The 23,768-nt window shown below is 40.2% G+C and overlaps 1 protein-coding gene across 1 annotated transcript in view; it reads right to left on the bottom strand.

The window, feature by feature from the left end:
• The window catches only part of LOC126482026 (dual specificity calcium/calmodulin-dependent 3',5'-cyclic nucleotide phosphodiesterase 1-like), a 671,133-nt gene that overhangs the window by 92,641 nt on the left and 554,724 nt on the right, over nucleotides 1-23,768 (bottom strand). Inside the window, exon 8 of the mRNA XM_050105997.1 lies at nucleotides 904-1,020. Coding sequence (XP_049961954.1) covers nucleotides 904-1,020 — 117 coding nt within the window. The remainder of the gene's footprint in view (nucleotides 1-903; nucleotides 1,021-23,768) is intronic.

Genomic DNA, 23,768 nt, shown 5'->3' with positions numbered 1-23,768 from the left:
CAAAACGTCAGATCGTTTTGATGAATTTTTCATAAATGTAATGAAAACTGATGTAAATGTGACAACCTATGAAGATAATGTGTTTCATATTGTCTATAGAAGACAAAAATTGAATTAATTTGGAACAGAATATACAGCACTGTAACCATCTATGTGTATGATATGATTCCACACTTATTGATTGTCAGTTGTTTGGTTGGTTGATTTGGGGAAGAGGACCAAACAGCAAGGTCACTGATCCTATCAGATTAGGAAAGGATGTGGAAGGAAGTTGGCCATGCCCTTTCTGAGGAACCATCCTGGCATTTGCCTGAAGTGATTTAGGGACATCACAAAAAACCTAAATCAGGATGGCCGGATGTGGGTTTGAACCATTGTCCTCCCAAATGTGAATCCAGTGAGCTAACCACTGCACCACATCCCTCAGTCTGATTGATTGTAATTAATATCCAGCCCTCTGAATAAATGTGTTTCTCAAATAGGCTTAAATATTCTGAAGTACACCAAGAAGGGGTTGTGTAAGATAAACAAAAGTTGGTAGGCATGTTTCCAAATCTGAAAAATTATGTTTATTCAAAGTTCACACCAGACACATAAGAGTGACACTAGCAGTACCACTATGAGGATGTAAATCAGGTTTGCTTTAAATACATGCTGTAGCGTTCATTAGCATTAGTCACCTTCGAGATTGGACGGGGTGAGCTGATGTTTGCTGATTTTATGATAATTGTTGACTGTTAGATAAGAACCATCATGTTAAATAAAAAAAAACACTCTATTGAAGTTAAATTAGGTAGTTGGTCACATTATATTGGAGTAAAATTTATGGCCTTTTATAGTTGTTTTGTATCATCTATCAAACTAACAACATTCTACATGGGGAAAAAAGAAGATTGTCATTACCTTAAACTTATGTATCATCCCATATCGATTGAGGAGGTCATACCCAAGATACTTGACAGGCATATTTGTGGCTGTCTCGCTAAGTGCAAACACATCAAATGACCACTCGTCCAGTGTCTGAAATGATACAAAAAGAGTTGGTGTGAATTTTATGTGACATGTGAATAATAATATATAAATATACTCAAAATGGTAAAGAACCATTAGTCTATTTGAAAATAGTAAATACATGGCATTTAAATATTTTGATGTTTCACAAAACTTGTAGTGCCTATTTTAATGACAAATGAAGAACTACATACACATACAGTGTGGAAGTTGTAGGGACAGCAACATAAAAATATAACAAAATCTTGAACATGTTGCATAGACTAAGGAAAAAAGGAAATGATTTCGGAAAGAACAAACAACACATAACAAACTACAAATTTCTTTTTGTAGGTTTGTTTAATAAGCACATCTGCATTACTAAGCAACTGTCCCACAACCCAGTACCAGTTGCAAGTTGCCTTTCTGACTGCTTCCAGAGGCAACAGAAATTTGGTTTTCAATATTTCATTTAATTGTTGAATGAATTAAAATTTTTTAAATGCTGTCATAATCTACACATTAAATAGAGATAATCTTATGTTAATATTCCAACACAATAAGACAAATAGTACAGTTAGAAACTGGACAGCATTTGTCTTGAGGCATTGTGTCAATATCAGTGTTTGGCAATGAGAGCACTCAGCGACTTCAAACACACTTCACACATACTTTTAAATCTTTACAACCTTTCTCTTGCTGACAGTACCCACAAAATGATGAAAGGTGAAAAGTTTATTGCTTACTTTATTTTAGGTGTTCATGCAGTAAAACTTCAGCAGCAAACATTGTGTTTGATTTTTTCACTTCTTTATTACCAACCCTATGCATAACACAGTTTGCAGACAGTATTGACATATACCACTGAATGTACCTGCAAAATTACGTAATTGTACAATAAACAATTCAGGGATAGTTCAGGAGATTTGATGTCATAAAACATTGAGGTGTGTGAAAAACTTGCCTTTGCTGAAAATGTAGTGCAAATTACCTAGACAATATTTATCTAGTGTTTCATGATGAGAGCACTTAGCAACTTCCAAAGAACATTAAGCATAATTTCAAACCTTTTCTAAACTTTTGCTTGCTTACATACTTAGTGTCAAATATTTAACTCATTAACCCATTTGTAATGCACCCACGTTTGAAGCTGTTTTATACATGGAAGTACAATTCCTTAAAGAATCATGGTCACTGATGTTTCAGTAATCTAATTGATGATATGATTCCACAACTGGCTGCATTTGTAACCTTTATTTATGTTACTGCAATTTAAGCTGTTATGCCATTTTCAACACATAAGCTAGTGCAAACTATACAGTAACATCAATAAAAAACTAAGATAGCCTAATTTTAAATGATAAATGTCACAGAATACCAATGTTTGTCAGCATGATCATCAACATACTTTACATAGTGACTCTGAAAAACAATGACTAGTCAGAAAAACTTGGCACTCAACATTTAAAACTTGTGTCTTCTTTTTATATTTATGAGACTACATAATCTGAACAAACCTATGTACTGATGGAACTTGCTTTAGTTCAAGTAAGTTTACATATTTGTGTAATTGCCTAGCTAACCATGTAAGTATTTAAATTTCTGGTATGTAAATTGAGGCATCTGAAAATGATCTAACAGCCATAACTGCAGAAACATCAATAACAATATTATGAGAAGGATAGTTGCTACTCACCATATAGCACAGATGCTGAGTCACAGATAGGCACAACAAAAAGACTGTTACACAGTTTTGTTGTGCCTCTCTGCAACTCAACTATCCTTAGCAGTATGGTGAGGTAGCAACTATCCTTTTCATAATATTGTTATATTCCATCCTGGATTTTTCACTGTTAGAAACATAAATAAGGGTTACAAATTCATCCAGTTATGGAACCATGTTGTAACTTAAAAAATTCATAGTGACTCAAGGCACAATTAACTATTAGTAGATCCAAACAATACAGACTTGGACTAAGTGTATAGCTTGTAGCTACATTTTAAATTACATTTTCAGGTAGGTTAGATAAGAAAAATGATATCTGTACCTCTAAGCTATCTCTGGCTGAACTTGAAATATCCTATTTATCCAATCTGCTTCCCTTATAATTTGGCAGAAGTGCTCCTGCTCAGTTCTCATTCTTAAGTTAACTTACTACAAAAAATGTAACAAGTTTATGGAAAAGACAGGTTGTTGTACGTGGTGAAGAGCACATACTGAATTTCAGAAAGGCACAATGAAGAGATAGTTACAAATCAGCTTTAGGCCAAGGCCTTCTTCAGAATAGAGAAATGCATACACATTCACACAAGCAAGCACACCTCACGGAAACAAGACCACTATCTCTGGCCACTCCAGCTAGACTGCAACAGAAAAGCATTGCCTGAGAGTAACAGTCCAGAGTTGGACAGGGACAGGGGAGGGGAATAGCAGGGAACGGGTGGGGGAAGAGGAATCGGCCCTGCGTGGTGGAGCATCACGGGCTAGAGGTGGCATGAAGGGCTGACAGTCACAGCATCATGTGGCTGTGGGAGAGGGAGGACAGGAGGAAGGGAGAATGGGGAGTGGAAAGGAGAGGAGCAGAGAAGGAGAGAAGACCAGTGGGTATGGTGGCAGAGAGCAGCCCATGATGTTGGTGAGGGGAGGCAAATTGTGAGGAGGTGACAGGACAGGGAAGCAGTAACAATTGAGAGGAGGGTGTGTGAATATTAGATTGCTGCAGAGTTGAGGCTGGGATGACTTCAGGGGCACACAAAATGTTGCATGTGTAACCCCCATCTGCACAGTTCAGAAAAGCTGGTGGTGAAGGGGAGGATCCAGCTGGAACAGGTTATGAAACAGGCATTAAAATCAAGTATGTTCTAAACAGTTGCATGTTGCACCACAGGGTGGTCGACTATGCTCTTGGCCACAGTTTGGTGGTAGTCTTCCATCCTTGTTGACAGCTGGTTGGTAGTCATACCAATATAAAAAGCCAAACAGTAATTGCAACAGAGCTGGTACATAACGTGGCTGCTTTGACCAGTGGCCCAGCTGTAATGAGGTAGAATTTATTCATGACAGGACAAGAATAGAAAGGTCTGGGTGGGTGGACTGGGCAAGTTTTACACCTGGATCATCCACAGGGATATGATCCCAGTGACTAGGGGCTGGGATTGGGGATGGCACAGGAATGAACTTGGATGTTGTGCAGTTTTGGTGGGCAGCAGAACACCACTTTAGGTAGAGTGGGAAGAATCTTGGATAGGAAATCCCAAATTTTAGGGCATGATGACAGAGAAATAATGATGTCCTCGACAAAGAATGTCCTTCAGTTCAGGGGGTATCAGTTGACGAAGGGGGCACTCCTTCATAGTTGGTTCTTGGGGGTAGTCAGTGGATTGGGGGTGTGTTTCAATATGGAATGGGAAAACTGTTTACAGACTAAGTCTGGGGGAATGCCTTAAAAGACCTTCGGCATACTGGGTAAGGAAGCTCCAGTCAGTGTAGATATACTGTCCCCAGTTGGCCAGGCTGTATGGGAGAGATTTTTTGGTGTAGAAGGGATGACAGTAGTTGAAATGCAGGTATGGCTGGTGGTTTAATGTGGACAGAAATGTGAATGGAGCCATCAGAAAGGAGGAGGACAATGCCTAGAAAAGTGGCACAATGAGTTGAGGACCACATGAAGTTGATGGGAGAGAAATTGTTGAAGTTGTGAAGGAATGAGGATGGGGTGTCCTGGCCCTGGATCCAGATTATAAAGACATCAATGAAACTGAACAAGACCATAGGTTTGGGGTTTTGGGAGACTAGGTAGGTTTCCTCTAGATGGCCCATAAAATGGTTTGCATAGGAGGCTGCCATGTGGATGCTCATGGCTGTGCCATGGATCTGTTTATATAATTTTTCCTTCAAACAAGGAATAGTTGTGTACAGGATATAGTTAGTATGGGTAGTGGGTTTTGATCTGAAGTACATTTGAAGAAGTAGTGTTCAATAGCAGCAAGGCCATGAGCTTGAGGATGTTGCTGCATAGAGAAGTCACATCAATAGTGACGAGTGGGGATACAGGAAGTTAAGGGGTGGAATAGAGGGGAGTTGGTGAAGGAAGTGGTTGGTATCTTTGATGTGTGAGGCTAGGCTTTTGACAGTAGGTTGGAGATGTTGGTCAATGAGGGCTGAAATTCTGTCAGTAGGCACATGGTAACCAGCTATGTGGTGGACCAAGGCTTATTGGAATTGTGGATTTTGGGGAACATGTAAAGGGTATGTGTGTGGGGTGTCATAGGAGTGAGGAAGGTAATGGATTCAGAGAAGAGGTTCTGGGAAGGGTGTAAGGCTTTAAGCAGAGACTGGAGTTTATGTTGGACTTCTGGGATGGGAGATCTTATAGTTGGATGTGTCAGACAATTGACAGAGGCCTTCTGCCAAGTGATCACTGTCATTCATAATGGCAGTGGGAGAAATTTTGTCTGCAGGCAGTATGATAAGGTCAGGATTGGGTTTCAGGTTGTGTATGACTGTCCTTTCTCCTGCTGAAAGGTTGGCATTCTTGGGAAGGGGCCTGGGGTATGATAGTGAGGCCACATTGGAGGTATCTAATTCTTGGAAAGTTGCCAGAGTGTGGTTATGCGGGGAGGGGGGCCAGGGGGGAGGGGCATCGCAGTTGGATGATGGTGTCAAGAGGGACAGGGGTGGGAGTTCAATGTTGTGATTAGATTGGATTCGGTTGGACGAATTGGTGGCAAAGAAATGTTTCAATTACAAGGATTGGAAGAAGGAGAGTAGGTCTCTGACAAGACCAAAGTGGTTAAATTTAGGTACAGGGCTGAAAGTTAGGTCTTTGGATAGAGTTACACTTCTGTGGGACTGAGAGTTTTGGTAGAAGGGTTAACGAGAGTGTTCTGGGATTGTTTAAGCTATTTATTTAATTGAGTGTTAGAAGGGAGTATAGGGAGATGTGGCAAGTTGAAAAGATCAGCTAGGCAGGGTCCAGGTGCTATGAGGTATTGATAAGGAAGAACACATTGGATAGAGTAGGGGTTGCACAGTGGTGCACCACGGTGGTGGTAGCATGTCAGCAGGCTGGGTAATTCTGGAGGTGGTACAGCTTTTTATGGAAATTTTTATGCATCTTTTCCTTCCATTCAGCTTCCATTATACCACCTAAAAAATTCATTTGTCCATTTCCTGCATTATTTCCTGTTCCCCAACTCATTCTCTACTACAATGAACCCCTGCTCTATCTTTCTGCACCAGTTCAGAAAAGTATCTCTTCCCCTGGCTAAAATCTAATAACCCCACAACCTGTTTCTTAAATGCTGCCTAAACCATGGACCCCCCTCCAAAGGCCTAACCAAAACAGTTCCTTTTTGAATCACACTCCTCCTTTTATAATGACTTCAGCTTTTCAGATTCTACTAGTCCTTGTCTCTCATAAACCCAATTTTGCAAAGCAAATCACTATGGCATAGGCATCCCAGAACCACCTCTGCTCCCTCCACAAGATACTGCTACTGTGCAATCCCCACTACAAACATCACATCTCTGAAACTGAACCCCCCTTGCACTCCAGCATATCAAAGAGCATTCCAAGTACAACCTCCAGTTATCTAGCCAGCTGACATCCTACTGCCACTTTGAGGCACGACTAATAAACCCCTATCCCCCTTTTCCTCTTTGTAAACCTCTCATAACACCCAGACCCTACATAATTGACCTTTTCAGCTTATCAAATACCCCAAAATTCCCTTCTAACACTCCATTAAATCCAGAGCTGAAATAATCCCAGAACACTGTTGTTAGCCTTTCTACCAAAATCCTCAGCCCCAGAAACCTCACCTTCATTCCTACAGCCAAATTTAAGCATTCTGGCCTTGTCGGAGACCTACTCTCCTTCTACCAGTCCTTGCTATGGAAACATTTCTTTGCCACCAATTCATCAAACCAAAGTCAAACTAATCCCAACATTGAACCCCATCCCATTTCACACCACCATCCAACTGTGATACATACCCACATGCTGGTCACTTTCCAGGAATTTGTTACATCCAACTTGGCCTCACCATCATTCCCCAGGCCCCTTCCTAGAACACTGACCTTTCAGCAGAAGAAAAGACTGTCATACACAACCTGTAAACAGATCCTGGACATGTCATACTACCTGCAGATAAAAATTACATCACTTTCATTATGAATCACAGTGACTACCTGGTTGAAGCCCTCTGCCAATTGCCTGCCACCTTCGCCTATAAGCTCTGCCACTGTGATCCATACCACAAGTACAACATAACCTCCAATCTCTGCTTGAAGCCTTACATCCCTCCCACAATCTCTTCCTTGAAACCATTTCCTTCCTCACTCCTATAACACCCCAAACACTCACCTTCAACATGGTCCCTCAAAATCCACAATCCCAATGATCCTTGATGCACCACATAGCTGGTCACTGTGCACCCACTGAAAGAATTTCAGCCTTTATTGACAAACACTTCCAACCTACTTCCCAAACCCAAGCCTTCCACATCAGAGATACCAACCACTTCCTTCACCAACTCTTTTCCATCCCTCCCCTTAACCTCCTGGATCACTACTTATCACTATTGATGCCACTTCCCTATGCACAAACATCCTCATGCCCTTGCTGCTATTGAACACTACCTCTTCAAATGTACTTCAGATCAAAACCCACCACCTCAGTCCTCATACATCTTACTAACTACATCCTATCACACAACTATTCCTCCTTTGAAGGAAAAATTACATAAACAGATCCGTCACACAGCCATGAGCAGCCACATGGCAGCCTCCTATGCAAACTGGTTTATGGGCCATCTAGAGGAAACCTTCCTAGTCTCCCAAAACCCCAAACCTATGGTCTTGTTCAGTTTCATTGATGATATCTTCATAATCTGGACCCAGGGCCAGGACACCCCATCCTCATTCCTTCACAACTTCAACAATTTCTCTCCCATCAACGTCATGTGGTCCTCAACTCATTGTGCCACTTTTCTAGGCTTTGTCCTCCTCCTTTCTGATGGCTCCATTCACATTTCTGTCCACATTAAACCACCAGCCATACCTGCATTTCAACTACTGTCATCCCTTTCACATCAAAAAATCTCTCCCATACAGCCTGGCCAACTGGGGACTGTGTATCTGCACTGACTGGAGCTTCCTTACCCAGTATGCTGAAGGTCTCACAAAGCTGTTCAAAACACACTATCCCCCAGACCTAGTCCATACACAGATTTCTCGGGCCATATCTTAACACATCCCCAGTCCACCAGCTACCCCCAAGAACTAGCTACAAAGGAGTTCCCCCTTTGTCACCCAGTACCACCCCAAACTGGAACAACTGAACCATATCCTTTGTCAAGGCCATCATTATCTGTCTACAATCATGTCCTGAAATTAGGGATCTCCTCCTAAAGATCCTTCCCACCCCCCATATAGTGGTGTTCTCCCACTCACCAAAACCTCACATCATCTCACTCCATCCCTACACCACCCCCAATCCCAGGCTCTCGCCACCAGGATCATATCCGTGTGAAAGACCCAGATGTAAGACCTACCAGTCCACGCCCATCCTGAACTTCCCATTCCAGTCACGTCGCGAGCTTGTCCTACCCCATCAGAGGTTGGGCCACCTGTGAATGCAGCCATGTTATATGCCAGCTCTGTTGCAATCACTGTTCAGCTTTTTGTATGGTATGACTACCAACCTTCTGTCCACAAGGATGAATTTCTGTCAGATACTTGATTTCAATGCCTGTTTCACTACATGCACCATCTGGATCTTCCCCTCCACCACTGGTTTTTCTGAATTGCACAGATGGGAGTTATCCTTACAACACATTCTCCACTTCTGATGTCATCCCTGCCTCAACATACAGTAACCTACTGTCCCCACATCCTCCACCCCACTATTTCTACCTCCTCTGTCCTGTCACCTCCTTACGATTCACCTACCCTCACCATTATTGCAGGCTGCTCTCTGCCGGTGCATCCTCCGGTCTTTCCCCTTTCTCTGCTCCTCTCATTTCACTCCCCATTTTCCTCCTCCTCTCCTTGCTCCCCATTTTTCCCCCTCATCTCCTTCCTCCACAGCCTCCTGATGCTGCACCTTGTCAGCCCTGTCCTACCGCCTCTAACCCCTGATGCTCCATCAGGTAGGGCTGATTTCTCTTCCCCCACTCGTATCCTGCTATTCCTCCCCATTCCTCTTCCCACTCTTGAGTTGTTGCTCTCATTTAACACCCTTCTGTTGCACTTTGGTTAGAGTGGCCAGAGGAAGCAGTCATGTGTTTGAGAGGAGAGTGAATGTGTGTATTTGTTTCTATTCTTTGAAGTAAGCTTGGGCCTAAAGCTTATTTGGAACAGACTTTTCATTGTACCTGTCTGCAACTCAATGCTGAACTTGATAGTCTTACATGTTTTCAACAGTCTTGCACACTGCTACACAAAATTGATTGGAAATAAATGGTTGTTCAGGTACGAAAATGAATACATTTCGTTTTTGCTTTCTTAGGAAAGATAAACCTTCCATTTCCTGCTCCACTTAACAGTCCTTTTTAGACATAACATTTACTATTGTGTATAGGAACTTCTCTCACACTATCTTCAATCATGATGTACAGTTTTACTGGACTCTTTTTCAACATGAAAGAATGAGAATGACTTACCCACAGAATGTTGGCAGGTCCTCAGTGAAAACCTTGATGCATGCTTATCAAAGCAATTTTAGAAAAAGTGATTCCTACTCACCCAGAGCTGAAATGATGATGAAGTTGAAAGGAAAATGAGGCTATAGGTAAGCTATCACCAGTTTCCATGTCACAGGTTCTCTTCCAGGGAGACAGGAAAGATAAAGAGAGAAAGGAGGAGTCAAGGCAAAATCTTTCTCCCTTTGTCTGTCTCATCTCCCAAGGAAGCAATCCACTGCTCCAAAAGCCGCAGAAGTCATTTCTTAAAGATAATAGTAAAAGAATAAAATAAGAAATGTACAAGTAAGAAATTCATACTCACCAAAATAAAATGTGTTGAGTGACCACATGATATTCTCAGTAAGAAAATTCAGATAAAGGCAGTTACAGTTCTGTAATGACAGTGCTTAAAATAATTTTTCAGAGGACACTCAGAACAAAATAGAAATGAAAAGCTATAGCAGTAAGTGTGAACTGCTGGCAATTCTGTATCATAAATGCTTTTAATATTCTTGAGTGAAATTTATTCTCAGCATACCTCAGATAGAGTACCAGGGAAATCTTAGTTTTTAATACGTTATTTTCTTCCACACAACTTTTTTTTCAATTTTTCTCAATTAGGACTATACTCATTCATAGTACTATACTTCCAGTCTATTTTTTGTTGTTGCTCATTTTTACCATTCTCTTCTGTTGTCACAACATGATGTACTTCCTGTATCTCTTTTCTTCTTGAACTACATATATATACTCTTTTACATTATAATATTACAAATTTTCACTTAAATTTGAGCGTATACAGGGTGTGGTTCACATTCTCATCATGATTTTAGTTTATGATGGTTATTTCTCATGTGCTTAGTGACTCTATCAGTGATTTAGTTGCAAATGCCTTATCCATTTTTTTTCCTTCTTCCCTCTGTGAGTTTGACACCATCAAATGTATGCTGTAGAATTGATATCAGTATTTATTTACTGTGTTCTTTCTTCCCTCTGTGAGTTCGACCATGTCAGATGTATACCGTAGAGTTGATCTCAATATTTATTTACTGTGTTCCTTTCTTTCCAGTTTCTTCAATATTTATGTACTTGAATTTTTGTATGTTGGGTCTTCTAATATCTAGAATTTTGTAACTGTTATATGATGACTGATTTTCTTCCATGAGCATTCAAATTTATCACCACTTTAGTGCTATATGCTATTTTACATTAACTGTTATGTATGGTACTTAGCATATCATTAGTGAAATGACTAATTTAATGGCATACGATTTGCAAAGGCATACTCCAATGTTCCTTCACACACAAAATTATAAAACATTATATAGATTTAGTTTAACACACATAAATATGCACTGACATAACTGAGTCTGATTCTGTGAACCTATATATTACAAATAAATGCACCAGCTACTAATTAATTGGTACTTTTATTTAATATGGTATCATATAGAATTGTATGTGATGACATAAAACTGTGTAATAAAATCCAAAATTGCAGAGAACCATCTAAGTTGTAATATTAATTTCCTTTATTACTCTTGATGACTAGTTTTTTGAGCCTAAGCTCATTATCAAATCATTATTTCATTCATTTACAGATTTTACTGCAGAAACACTTCTCTTTGGGGGGGGGGGGGGGAGAGAAGGAGATAAGAGTCAACAAAGATGCCATTAGAGATGGAGAACGAGCTTGTATAATACAAAGAAAGAGAATGAAATTGGTCATATCCTTTTCAAAACAAATATTCACCTTAATCATTTTGGAATTTTGGGAAACCATGCAAAATTTAAGTCAGGTTGAACAGCTGAGTATTTGAACCCCCACTACTCTTGAAAGCGAGTTCAGAATGATAACCACTTGCTGTGTTTGGGAGGGAGAAGGTTCATGGGGACACACAGTAGCACTCAGTATGTGAAAAGTGAAGGTTTGTGTAAAGTAATAATGATATTGTGTGTGTTGATGGAAATTAAGAGTAGAAGTACACAGAGAGGCAGCAGGAGGGTTTCAAAATGTAACTGGAACAGTGTGTATTTATCCAATAAAAATGACAAACTCTGTTTAGGTACCTCTGATGAGGAAGCCACACAAAAATATTGATTTTTTTGTTTCCCCACGGATCCTTAATGTGACCCACCTTAATTAGAAAATGGCAGCTTTTAGTGTGTTTTACTGACTTACTGCACAAATGTCTCCAAAATGCAGAACAGAAGTATAAGAAATTAAAGTATGTAAAAAATAACACCTGAAGAGCATTTACATAGAGAGTAATACCTCAGTATGGTACTATAGACTTCTGGAGTACATAACATGAAAATACTTACTGTGCCTGCTTTCACACTATGTAATGTGCAGCACACTTACTCCTGAGACACGAAACTGTACCTGACTCAAATAGAATATATCCAGTTGATTAGCATTTACTGTAATATTACATCAACTACATGGATGAAATTTTTAGGCGGTATTCCTGTCACTTAAGAGGATTTCATCGTACTATATATAAATTTTTGTTCCATATGAAGAACATACAAACAATTAAAACAGAATATTTCTAGCTTTCCCATAATGACAGATGAGAGTCCCTTCTTTCAGAGTTCAGCCCAGCTAAGATTTTGTTTTATTTTGCTTCTGTCAAATGGTTGTTCAAGTTCTTTTATTCAATCGTTGAGTTTCAGAGATCCCATGGGGAGACAACCTTCATGCATGTGGAACAACAACAACAGTAAGATAATAATATTAGTAGTAGTAGTAGTAGTAGTAGTAGTAGTAGTAGTAGTAACTTCATACTGCATTAAACTGCTATAAATTATTTTTTATTTAATTACTTAATGAAAATAAATTTGAAATACCAGTAGTAAAATTAATAGGAAGAGAGAGAGAGAGAGAGAGAGAGAGAGATGTTTTTACCTCAGTCATGTTAAATATTTCAGTAACTTCTGTTTATCTCCCATGGGTAGCTTAATATGTACAAGAGTAACTGAATGCTATTTATGTCGGATAACAATCATCTGGGTGCCATAAGAATAGAGACCTGTTTACAATGAGCACTGCTACTCATAATGCAGTTAACAGCAATATTCTGTTTTTGAGCTAGATAATTAGATAATTTGTAGAAAGAGTGGGCAATAAAAAATGTTTCCAATTTTGTTTAGTACCAATACAATAAAATGCCACCTGAGATAACAACAGGTGTTTTTGTTTTATGCTTACATCTAAATGTACATGACAATTCTGCAGTCCACACTTTAGTGCTTGGCAGAGGGTTCATAAAATCACTTTCAGACTGTTTATCAACCATTCCACTCTCAAACAGCATATGGGAGAAATGAACACCTAAATATTGCTGTGCGAGCTCTGATTTTTTTTTAACGATGGTCACTTCTCCCTATGTAAGTGGGAAAAAGGAGACATTTTTGCATTCAGAAGAGAAAGTTGGTGATCGAAACTTCAAGAAAAGATTGTGCTGTAGCAAAAAACACTTTTGTTTTGATGACTGACACCCCAACTGATGTATCATATTCAATGACTCACTCTCACTATTTCATGATAATAAAAAACGAGCCACTATACTTTGAACCTTTTCAATGTCCTCCAAGAATTCCATCATGCAGAAATACTCCAGAAAAAGGTAGACAAGTGTAGTGTAGGCAGTCTCTTTAGCAGATTTGTTGCATCTTCTAGATTTTCTACCGACACACACACACATACACACACATGCACACACACACACACACACACACACACACACACACACACACACACACACACACACACACACACACACCTCTATACATCTACAATGTGCTGAATATGTAATTCTGGGACTGTGGTTTGGCATGTAGATGGAGGTGAGTGGTGGTTGTGTTGGGAGGAGTGGAAGTGGGTGAGGGGAGAAAATAGTCAAGGAGAGGAAGAGAGGATTGGAGAAGCATGGCTGATGGCTCAGAGGGAGGCAGCAGGTGTGTTAAATAGGAATAGGGGAGGGAGAGGGAGCAGGTGCATGGGATAGGAATGCTCGATTCTGTAATATACTCCCAATACAGACCACACCCACTCCATTGAGTACTACCGGGTGAGGTGGCACAGTGGTTAGCACACTGGACTCGCATTTGGGAGGACGACGATGCAATCCCTCGTCTGGCCATGCCGATTTAGGTTTTCTGTGATTTCCCTAAATTGCTCCAGGCAAATGCTGGGATAATTCCTTTGAAAGGGCCCAGCCAGCTTCCTTCCCCATCCTTCCTTAATCCGAAGAGACAGATGACCCCGCTGTTCGGTCTCCTCCCCAAAACAACCCAACCCCATCGTCCACTGCACGAACTCTCTCCTGCCAGTGTCTATGTGTCACATTCCTATCCCATGCACCTGCAGCCTCTTCCTCCTGCATACCTATCTCACACACTTGCAGCCTCCCTCTGAGCCTTCAGCCACTCCTCCCCAACCATCCACCCCAAACCCTTACTCTTTACTCCCCTAACCCCCTCAGCCCAGTCTACAAGCCAAATTGCAGTCCCAGCATTATGGGTTCAGCTGACACAATGTAGCTGTACAGGTGTACACGTAACCTAGCTCAAAAAAGAGTTTGTTGAAAAGCTAGCTTTGTTTTCATTCTTTTTTTGCATGCCTGTCAATGACTCTGAGGTACTGCTTTCCAGTGAGTTTTTACATTCATTGCTAAATTATTTGCATTCTGCTGGACCTTTCCATATTGACCTACGAATCTGTGAGATTTATTGTTTGCACAAAATTCAATGGAATTTTTTAGCACTAATGTGGAGCAACTCTCACTTTCTATTGCTGCCAGTAAATTGATTCTTTTTTCTCCCTACAGATGTCTTGTCTACACCAGTTTGCAAATATATTCTGATCTTCTAATGCCTTTTCTAGATGGTAAATGACAGCATCATTGGCAAACGCTTTAAGAGAGCTGCTAGAATTGTCCCCTTAGTAGTTTATTTGGGGCGAGTCAGGAGAAAAGGTACATGCTTCGAGGGGCAATAGTGATTCTGGGAAGGAGGGAGGGGGGGGGGGGGGAGAATGCTTCATATGGACTCTTGCCCTATTCTGTATGCCCAATTCTGGAAGGTTTTCCAGATAGAACACATTAAATGTACACTGTTATTCAGTACATTGTCACTGTCTGCAACATACCTCGGTGGTGTAGTGTAATTTGGGATGAACAGTTTGGTATAGGACACTTGTGGTCTATCAGGTTTGGAAACTTACCTCAAATTGCTCTACAAAAACTTTCTAAGCTACAGAGCATGCTCATTGCGTGAGATTTCCAATATTCTCTCACTCTCTTTGCAAAAACTACTAGGCCTAGAGAAAAAAAATAATACAACCTTTGAAAAGAGTATAGTTGTCAGTAATTCTTGCCCACCAGCTTTTATAAATTGCAAAAATAGTAAGTCTTCTATTGACTAGAAGGAGTTTTCAAAGAGAAGCCTTTTCCGTTTATTTTCAAATTTAACTTTATTGCCTGTCATACATTTCATATCACTGGGTAAGTGACCTAAAATTATGGTGGCAGTATTGTGCACCACTTTTTGTGCAACAGATAAGCATAATGCACCATACTGGATCTCATTTTTTCTCCTGGTACTGTAATTATCTATATTATTGTTCTTTTTGAACTTCAGTAGATCATTTACAACAAACATCATAAAGGAATAAATATGCTGTGAGGCTGTAGTCAGAATACCTAACTCCTTAAACAGAAGAGGACTGTGAGTGAGCCCACCTATTAGTTTTACAGCATGTCTAAGAGTAATGAACACTTTCTTTCTTAAATATAAGTAACCCAAATCATTAAGTATCAGAGGAAAATAAAAATAACAGTTGTTGTTGTTGTGGTCTTCAGTCCAGAGACTGGTTTGATGCAGCTCTCCATGCTACTCTATCCTGTGCGAGCTTCTTCATCTCCCAGTACCTACTGCAACCTACATCCTTCTGAATCTGTTTAGTGTATTCATCTCTTGGTCTCCCTCTATGATTTTTACCCTCCATGCTGCCCTCCATTACTAAATTGGTGATCCCTTGATGCCTCAGAATATAACAGTATTCTGAATAAAAGAAAAACTGGTATCTTTCGACTTGTGACATACAGTTGCCACTGCTACCTTAATATTTACTTACAGACAAGTGCCTATTTACAACTAACTTTATCACCTACTATTCTGTCATTATGGTTTTGCAGCATCTAAATGAAAATCATTAGATGATTTATATTAGTAGTAAAGAAATTATGGTTTTAAGTAACTTTTGAATTTTCAGATCATGCCATAAAGGTTTACAGCCCCTTATTCTATGCTGTGAACAGTCTAATTGCCAACAATGCAGTGTCATTGCATCTGCAGTACTAGTTATCCATATGAACAACATGTAAAAGTCCATTGGATAATATTCATGAAAGGCCTGGAATATTAAATCACACATTCATTCAAGTAATCAAAACTCATAATTAATTACTTTCTGCTAATAAAAAATCTTACAATGGTATGTTTAAATGATGTCAGTCTGATTAATTTCAAGTACTCTATTCACAATGTTCTACTCTAATTCTGTAAATGGTATATAACATTCCATCATTCACAATGTCCTACTCTAGTTCTGTCAATGGTATATTACATTCCATTTGATGTGGAACTACTTATGAACACAGCCATTCCAAATACCAACTTCACTACACCTACCACAACGCCTTGTATATGAACACAATCAAAAAGAAACTTGTGTCCTGTACGAATGCTACTGGCCATATTGCAACCAAATACATGCTTGACATCCTAGCTACTGATGCTGATGTTCAGCAACATGAGGTGAATTTTAACAACTGTGCCTCTGTCTATGCCACTAAGATATTTCCCTCAAACACATGCTTTTCAGAAATGTTAATTTGGATACCGTCCCTTCAAGAAATTCTTCAATCTTCCAAATATCCTGGTATTGGATTTTATTCCTGTTATGTCCACCACTTTCTGCTGTTCATCTTCATACTTCTTTCTGATTGTGTTGCCTTCTTGGGATTACAAATCCTCCCTTTCACTACATAGTGTTCTTCATGATCTCCATCTGTCCTCTGCCATTTCCTTTCTTCTATCATGTATCCTGCTAATCAAACTGTAAGAATTGTGCTCAAAAAGATATATTCCTAGTTGTCTACTTTCTGACGCACTATCCTCATATCACTCACCTCTTCCTATCTTTTGTCACTTCCTAGTTGCCATCACACTCTCCATTTGAGACACCTAGAACACTTCTACTATAGCCTTGTGAGTACTTTGTAAGTAAGTACCGTAAGTGTGTTCTATGACAAAGAATGCAAGTTTGACACCTGAATTACATCTGTAACACATTGTCTGTGTGTCTATATATTACCTAGTGCTTCTTTTATGTGGATAGTTTACACAACTGTTTACATTTTATCTGGGACTTTCTATCATTGCATTAATGGATGCCTTGACTCCTTTTATAACTCCAAAGTTTATAATATTTAGCATCCCCACCAGCAGCATTTACAGGAATGTAGGAGAGATGGTATGGGTTCCCACAGCAAAGTAGTGTGGCAAGCTGTCACAGATAGCATGTGCAGAGCATTGTATAGGCAGAAACCCTGACCCAGATGTTTACTTGCCAGCAGCAATACACCAGGCCTATCAGTTTTAATGCTGACAAGCATCAACTTGGACCTGGCTTTTGCATCATGCAGTGTTCTTGGTTCCACATGCTAGCTCTTCAGTCATTCACACTAGTCATGTTTTGTGCTTTTCTCCGTGCCTGTCTCTACATCACATTTGAACTCTCTACTCTCTTGTAGACTAACTTGTTTGTTGAGCTCTTTTTTGCTCTTCCAGGAACCAATTCCCTGGTTTCTGTAGTCAAGCCATTGCTGGCTAGAGTAGTTGCTTTTCTTCTGACAGGACTGTTTCATGGCAAAAGTGACATGGGAAGATGTTCTTATGCATGTGATGCATCTATTCTTTTTCATGTGTTAATCTGTGACCACTACAGACCTGCATTTTGCAATGCTGGAAGGAAAAGTTGTGGCAGCAGGAGCAGATGCAGGAGCTCCTCAAACAGCATGCAGAATCAATCCATTCTCACGCCACACTGGTGGTGGGCCAGGCACCTGCAAAGAAGCCTTCTCCCTCACTGCCCATGATGTCATTCACTTGTTCCAATGAACCTATGGAAAGGTGGGAGAATTACCTGAGCTGGTTCTTGCTGCACTGCCAGGTAAGACTTATCACCAATGCATCTGATAAGGTCACTTGTTATTGTCCAGCAATGTGGATTTGTATGAAATTTTGCAAGTGAATGATCACACAGTATTTTGGACATTGAACCCATGTGGTGGCAGCATGGTTGCAGTTTAACCAGCACCATTCACCCTCGGCACACCCTTATGCAGCCTGGATCACTGACCTGCAAGTACTCTCGTGCAAGCACTGGTTTGAATGTTCCCACAATGTGCCACCTTGTATGCAGACACACTGATTAGGGATGTGATTGTTTGATTAGCAGAAGACCTAGTGTCCAGATTAGGGCATTGGCCTTGCCTGTCCCTTCTTTAGCTGAAATTGCTCAGACTGCTGAACCATTTCAACTTACTGCTTAGTAGTAGAGATCACGTATGTAAAATTAGCACGGAGGCTTTCAGACAGTCGTTCTTCCCGCGAACCATACGCGACTGGAACAGGAAAGGGAGGTAATGACAGTGGCACATAAAGTGCCCTCCGCCACACACCGTTGGGTGGCTTGCGGAGTATAAATGTAGATGTAGATAGATGTAGATGTACTGCAGTGACAAGGCACATACTTTCTGACAACTGGCAGCTGGCAAAGTTGGATATGCATGGTAAATAGCCACCGGTACCCCGTGGGACTGGCCAAGTGACCTCTCCTTCTGCTGGGCTGCCATGTGCTGAACTGTTGATGATGCAAATGAATTAACTTCATGGTGCAGCCCAACTTCACTCATGTTGAGCTCGGTCAGTACAAGCTGACACACTGTCAGTCCCACTTGTGACATTTTTTGAGATCTTAGTCTTGTTCTCTTTCTGAATCTGTTGCCCCTCAATGGGCAAGCTGGAAGCCCTGTACCAGTTGTCAGTTGGTGCATATTAGACAGGCTTGCCTGCATGTGGATACCATGTGGGGAGTATGCCTTAAAATAGGCCATTTGGCATAGGTTTGTAACAGTAAGTGAGCCACAGGGTGTCAGAGGCCACAGTGTTTTCCCTGGATTCAAGGAGGCTGTCTCTGATGCCTCAGCGTATTCTGCTAATGTTGGCTGTGGGTGGGCGACTGATTGAATTTTGGATCAACAAGAGTTTCGGGTGGATGTGGGGGCAACAGTCAGCATAATTAACTTGAACGAATGTCTGTAAGTACAGAAACCATGCATTAATATAATTAATAGCTCTCTCAGTGGACTATAATCCACAACCATCAGTGCTGATGCACATTTATGTTCGACTTCCAGTGGGAATCTAAAATTAGTGAGCACCGAACACAGGTACGGGGACTGCAGATAAGTGGTGGTGCTAGGAGTGAATGTGAGTAGGCCAAGAACAGGCTGAAATAGTTCACACATTAGTCATTAATACTGTTTGTGGGTGACACAGTGGTTAACGCAACTGCCTAGTAACCAGGAGATCCTGGGTTCGAGTCTCAGTTCGGCACACATTTTCACCTATCGAATAAAGTCCCTATGCAGATGATATTGGAAGTTCCTTCCCTTTCCTTTCCTTTAACCCACCTTCACCTTCAATTTACATTATTATTTAACTAAGACATGTACAGGCTCCTAGGTTGCCCTGTGTGCAACAGCCACTACATCAAATTGTATCTTATAGTAAACAGTGTATTCCATTTTATCTGTCACAGCATTTAATACATGGAACAGAACCTTACATTGTTACAGGTTAATACACTGCTGGTGCACAATATTGGGCTAGGTACTTTTTCTGTTTTTGGCTTCTAGGTTGATGACAAAGTCCACTTAGTGTACCAGTTGGTCCCCTTTTAAGATTTTGACTCTTTAATACAGTCACATGGCCAGCTGTTTGAGATTACCTTGGGTTGTACAGAAAATTTTGAGGCTCATGTTCCTCTTAAGCCATCAGCAATACCTAAATTTTCTTGCTCTTGCCCTCATTCTTTTATCATGTGAAATGAGGTCAAGGCTGAGCTGCAGCCTTGGTAGGAATTCCATGTAGTCTCTCTTATTTCATCTAGTCATTGAGCCACCTCTTGGTAGTTATTGAGAAGCCAAAAGGCACCTTGTGCTTTTGTGGTCATTTTAAACAGGCAGACAAACCCAATGTATTGTGGATTCATATGCCACTATGTGTCAGAGGAATTGTTGATAAAGTTGTCTGGATGCCAATGTACCCACACTACCTTCCACAATGCATATCTGCAGCTGTTGCTGGACACCATTTTGTAGTGTTTCTTAGTGCTCAGTACTCCCTTTGGGCTTTACCTGTTTAATCACTTTGGAATTTTGTCTGCTGCAGGAATTTGTCAAAGATATTTGGAGCATTTTATTAAGGTTATTCCCTGTTGTGTGTGTGTGTGTGTGTGTTTTTTTAAATCAAAGATACATTTTTTGGGACATGTGCTTAGGGAAGATGGCCTTATACCTATGGATGAGAACGTCAGGGCCTTTGTCAACCTGCTGCACCCAAGAACCCGAAGGAACTTTTGTCCTTTTTGGGCAAGATTTCTTACTGAGCTATGTTCATTCCCCAGGTTGTGCACATTTGCCATCCTTTTAGTTCGCTTTGCTACAGAGTGCAACTGTATGGTCTGCAGCCTGTCAATGGACTTTTCAGTCCCTCAAGCAGTGAAAGCAATGTCTATGCTCTGCTCCCAGTTTGGCAGCTTTTACAGCAGCTATATGAATTACTATGTTGTATAAAATTCAGATATGTTCCCAATACTCAAGACACAACACAACCATGATATGAGGAAATGAAATCTCTTCCATGAGCCAACACACAACAGTATGAAATGCAAATCAAAGCAATCACATGCATGATGAAAAGTCCTAGAGTCCCTTCAAACTTGAGAGAAATAAACAATAAAAGTATTTTCAAAATATAGCACAAAGTTTTTTTGATAGAAAACTGTTACTAAGGTATAAATGATTTCAAGTGCACTACAGTTTAAGAAAAACTACAATGCAATTACTGCATCAAAAAGAAATGTAATTTACATGTACATAAAGTAAAAATTAGGTAAATAAAATTTTAATTTGATATGAAATAGACCTGGAATATAATTGCACAAAATCATAATTTGCTAAATGTTAATTATTAAACCATATATACTTATCTGTGCACATAATACAATTTTACCTGATCCATGTAATAAATTCTGCCTGTGGATCCAATAAATAAATAAATTAGCTTTGGTAAATTTGTTCAAACTGTAAGGGGCCAAATCATTCAACTCAGCAGGAGCAGAGTATGTGGATTTTGAAACACAGAAAGACCCACATTTTGGCAGGATTGTACAGCTGCTAGAGGCAGGAAAGCATGCACTCAATACAAGACCCTGTAGCTAAGTACATATTGTAGCTAACTGCTCACTGTTTGGGCATCGTATCATCATTCCACCTGCACTTTTGGAACAATCCTGAATGACTATATGCAGCTCATGCAGGAATTGTTGGGCAGTGCCCATTCATTTGTCTGGTATTACCACAGCTATGGAACTGGCTGCAAATTTTAATGCACTAAAGTAGAGTTAAATTTCACATATTCATAGCTCCTTATCATCAAACAACAAATGAATAGGCTAAAGGTTCTATAAAGACAATTAAAGGCACACTTCATTTCATGTTTATAATATCTGTATCATTACAAGCAAAATAAATAAATTTCTTCAGCAACATAGAAATGTTTCAGATGCTACAGTGGGATAAGCACCTGCTCATTTGTTCTTTGGACACAGTATGTGAAATAGACTACACTAGTTTGGCATAATGACATATATACAAAGATGATAGGAAAACATCATTCATGTGGGTTCCCACAAGGCTCAGTACTGGACCCATGCTTGTCTTAACATACATAAATGACTTTCAAGAATAAGTCTCAGTCTGTTTGTTAATGACACAAGTTCATTAATCAGTTGTTCAAAGTTAGCCTTACCATACACAGCTCAGATGATAGATGAACAGACCTACAAGTGGTTCACAGCTAACAACTCAAGATTTATGCAACTTCTCAGGCTCTTCTGGCACTGTCGGTGATGATTTGAGTCCTCCAAGGATTCCAGCCATATGACCATGCCTGACTAGCATAAAATTTCATGGAAGTACCTCACAAACATCATCACATTCTCCCCATGTACTGAGCTGCTGTGGGATCTTGTCCTTCCTTTATTCCTGCCCCCTACCCTAGCCACTCGCCCATGTTCCAGCCAGTAGTGCTCCATCTTGCCATCTGCAAGTGTGTCAATGCCCATGATCACTTACAGCTGAATTACTAATGTCTAATGTTTTGTCTACCAATGGAGGATGAGCCAAGGCAAGAGATACCTTAATTTTCATAGTTGTAGGCTCTGTTCACTTTGTACAGATACTATTGCTCCTTCAGCAATATGAACATGATGTTCCATGCCTAACTGGGCTGGTAACCAGCATCCCTCTTGCCCACATTTTCCCCCAGATCTATTTTCGCCCAACTTGATTTAATTCAACTTCTTAACAATACTGTATCAAAACCTGGAAGACTGCACCAGGATTTGTGTCTTGTCATACTTCATGGAGTGCTTGTGTTCCAGACAGTGTTCACCTATTGCAGATTTACTGGGTTGTCCCACACACTGAACTTTCAATGGTCTGGTTGTTTGGTCAACTTATGACATCCCACACTCACAACGAATGTTTTAGATTCCTGGATTTTGTAAGTCCAAGTTGTCATTTGCACTGTCAGGTAGGCTGCTTATCTCGGTGTCTAGGCATACCACACATTCAGTGCCAAACTTCTTTAGAATTCTGCTGATCTGTGTGGAGACAGCTGCTGCCTAAAGCAAGTACACTAATGCCTTTGGTTTGTTCTCTTCTACTTTTTTTTTTTTTTTTTTTTTTTTTTTTTTTTTTTTTTTTTTTTTTTTTTTTTTGCCTAGGAGCTGACTGATGTACAGCATGTTCAATTTGGGCTGTGGAGTAGCCATTTTTGTGGAAGACCTATACCTAAACCTAAGAATGACTATCAAAAGCCAGTTCTTATCATTTTACTGAGTTTTTGTCCTGTGTTGGAGAAACTATGGAGAGGTTACGAAAACAAAGACTGCAATGTTGGTTGGAGACACCCAACATTAATTCAGCAGTAGTGTACATTTTTAAGAAAGGCAAGGAACTCACAGATAATTTAGAGATATTAAGCCTGAACGTCACTTCTACCTTCCAAAGGAACCATGCTGTTGCATCCATCTTTCTGGAAATTAACAGAACTTATCACTATGTAAATGTGAATAAACTCTCCAGACAACACAATAGTCACCACCTTAAGAGAGCACGTTGGTTTCTTTGGAGTGCTGTAGAATGTGTAGAACTAGTACCACGTGGTCCTCTACCACTGATGTAAGTCGTGGCAGTGTAGTGATTTGTATGTGCCATTCAGGTGTATGAGATCAGTGCCGTAAGATGGGTTGATGTGGTAACATGACAAAATGGTCGAAATGAGCTATGTTGTTTGGACATGCTCCTGTCCACATAAGGAATGAAGTTGCCCGGTTTTTGGTGTATCAATGTGAACTGTCCAATGTGTTTACAAGGATGATATATCCTTGCAGCCAGGAAACACAACTTAAGAACAGAGGTTGTAAAAAGATCCTAAGTAATAGGTACCCGAGATGAGTGTCACACCCTGTCAATGACAACTGGTTTCACATTCAACAGTAACTGCTGTTCTCAGTGAATGTTAGCCCATTTCCACAAACAGTTGCTGAGGGAACATTGTGAAGGGAACTGCATGCAATGGTCATTTGGAATCAGGTACCTTGCAAAAGGCTATTGGTCCTGCGGCACTTAAAGTTGCACATCTTTGATGGGCCATATAGCACGGAC

Source organism: Schistocerca serialis, chromosome 5 (assembly GCF_023864345.2).
Source record: "Schistocerca serialis cubense isolate TAMUIC-IGC-003099 chromosome 5, iqSchSeri2.2, whole genome shotgun sequence".
NCBI classification, from domain to species: Eukaryota; Metazoa; Arthropoda; class Insecta; order Orthoptera; family Acrididae; genus Schistocerca; species Schistocerca serialis.
This window is presented reverse-complemented; position numbering and strand designations above follow the sequence as displayed.